The 1,560-nt window shown below is 52.2% G+C and overlaps 1 protein-coding gene across 3 annotated transcripts in view; it reads right to left on the bottom strand.

The window, feature by feature from the left end:
* Positions 1 to 1,319, bottom strand: part of ets1 (v-ets avian erythroblastosis virus E26 oncogene homolog 1) — a 41,444-nt gene extending 40,125 nt beyond the window's left edge. For all 3 annotated transcript variants that reach the window (XM_042063760.1, XM_042063761.1, XM_042063759.1), the window contains exon 1: positions 1,219 to 1,319. In XM_042063760.1, coding sequence (XP_041919694.1) covers positions 1,219 to 1,287 — 69 coding nt within the window. In that variant the 5' untranslated portion in view covers positions 1,288 to 1,319. The remainder of the gene's footprint in view (positions 1 to 1,218) is intronic.
* Positions 1,320 to 1,560: the final 241 nt, after the last annotated feature.

Consider the following 1,560-nt stretch of genomic DNA (forward strand, 5'->3'; position numbering starts at 1 on the left):
GAGGGAGAAGGGGTGCGGAGCTGGGTCGCACGCCGATTAGCATGTAACCTTCTCCCCTTTGGCTAATGCCACTGTCTTCTGCATACAAATAGCTAAATGTCTCCTTGCCAGTCTCGGTCTGCACCTTTCTCCGCCCTGCGCTTACCTGAGAGGAATCCAAATGTGTCCTGCGCCTCTCATCCGCGACGCTTTTTTCCTCACGGCCGTGTTCACACGTGTGTTACACCGCTTTAACCCTGCTGACCTGCAGTGTGTGTGTGTGTGTGTGTGTGTGTGTGTGTGTGTGTGTGTGTGTGTGTGTGTGTGTGTGTGTGTGTGTGTATGTGTGTGTGTGTGTGTGTGTGTGTGTGTGTGTGTGTGAGTGTGTGAGGGAGGGGGTTGTCTGTGCTAGAAGCAAAGCTGCTGCTTTCGTTTTATACTGTTTTGTTTATGAAATCTGTGGCCCCGTCATGCAGGTCGTGCAATTAAGCGTACCATTTGCTTTCACACTCTTCTGTCCATGCAGAGGTGAAGGTGTTTTTTTCCCCTCTCACTGCAAAGTTTTGATTGGATCTGGCACACCACTGATCACACACATAATTCAAATCTCTAACCCAGCCTTGACCTCCTGTTCCTCTCTGCGTAAGCATCCGTCTCTGTTTGCTCATACAAGGTCTGATGCAGTTAACTGCTAGCAGAAGATAAATATTCGAAAGTGCAGAAAAGCAAGTGCAGGGATCGCTATTGCTGGTTTTTTAATGACCTTGATAGTTTAAACGCTAAACTGATGGACTTCTTGCTGGTTGCGGGACGGCAGAAACTTCCCACCCATCTCTCAAGATGTGAGGGACTGTTTGTTTTCTCTCCTGCATTTAATTTTCCTTTTCTTTTTGGCAGCAACGAAACAAGTGAATACGAGGTGTGAATGAAATCCTGAAATCCCTGCACTCCCACAAGGAGCCTCAGGAGCTGAACGCCAGTAGTTGCTCAAAAACACTTTGCAACATGGTGATGGAATGCAGAGGTGAGTGTGTGTGAAGCGCAGGACACACTCCCACACACACCCGCCTCGTGTGGTAGGCAGCAGCAGCACCCTGGGCAAACACCCAGTGATTTACTGCAGGGGTGTGCGGTGGTGTGTGTGTGTGTGTGTGTGTGTGTGTGTGTGTGTGTGTGTGTGTGTGTGTGTGTGTGTGTGTGTGTGGAGGGGTGGAGAAGGTAGTGTGTTGAGGGTCTTACCATCGCGCCCAGACGGTCGACGGGGTGAAGGGCTGGGTAGGCTGGAACTGGATCCATGTAGTAACTCATGCCGTAGATTTGGGGGGGAGGGGGGGTCTGGTCTGGTCTGGCCACGGGAGCACGGGTGGGCAGGCAGGAGGGCAGAAGGGCGGGCGGGAGGGTTCGGTGGAGCGGGTGGGCCTGCCAGAGAGATTAGCACACAGGCAGGGCCGGGTGAGGTTAGAGGCCACAGACCCCTATCAATCTCAGCCTGTTTATATAGGAGACAGGGCCTCCACCACACACACACACACACACACACACACACACACACACACACACACATGTGCACACGCATGCACG

Source organism: Alosa sapidissima, chromosome 15, assembly GCF_018492685.1.
Source record: "Alosa sapidissima isolate fAloSap1 chromosome 15, fAloSap1.pri, whole genome shotgun sequence".
NCBI classification, from domain to species: domain Eukaryota; kingdom Metazoa; phylum Chordata; class Actinopteri; order Clupeiformes; family Clupeidae; genus Alosa; species Alosa sapidissima.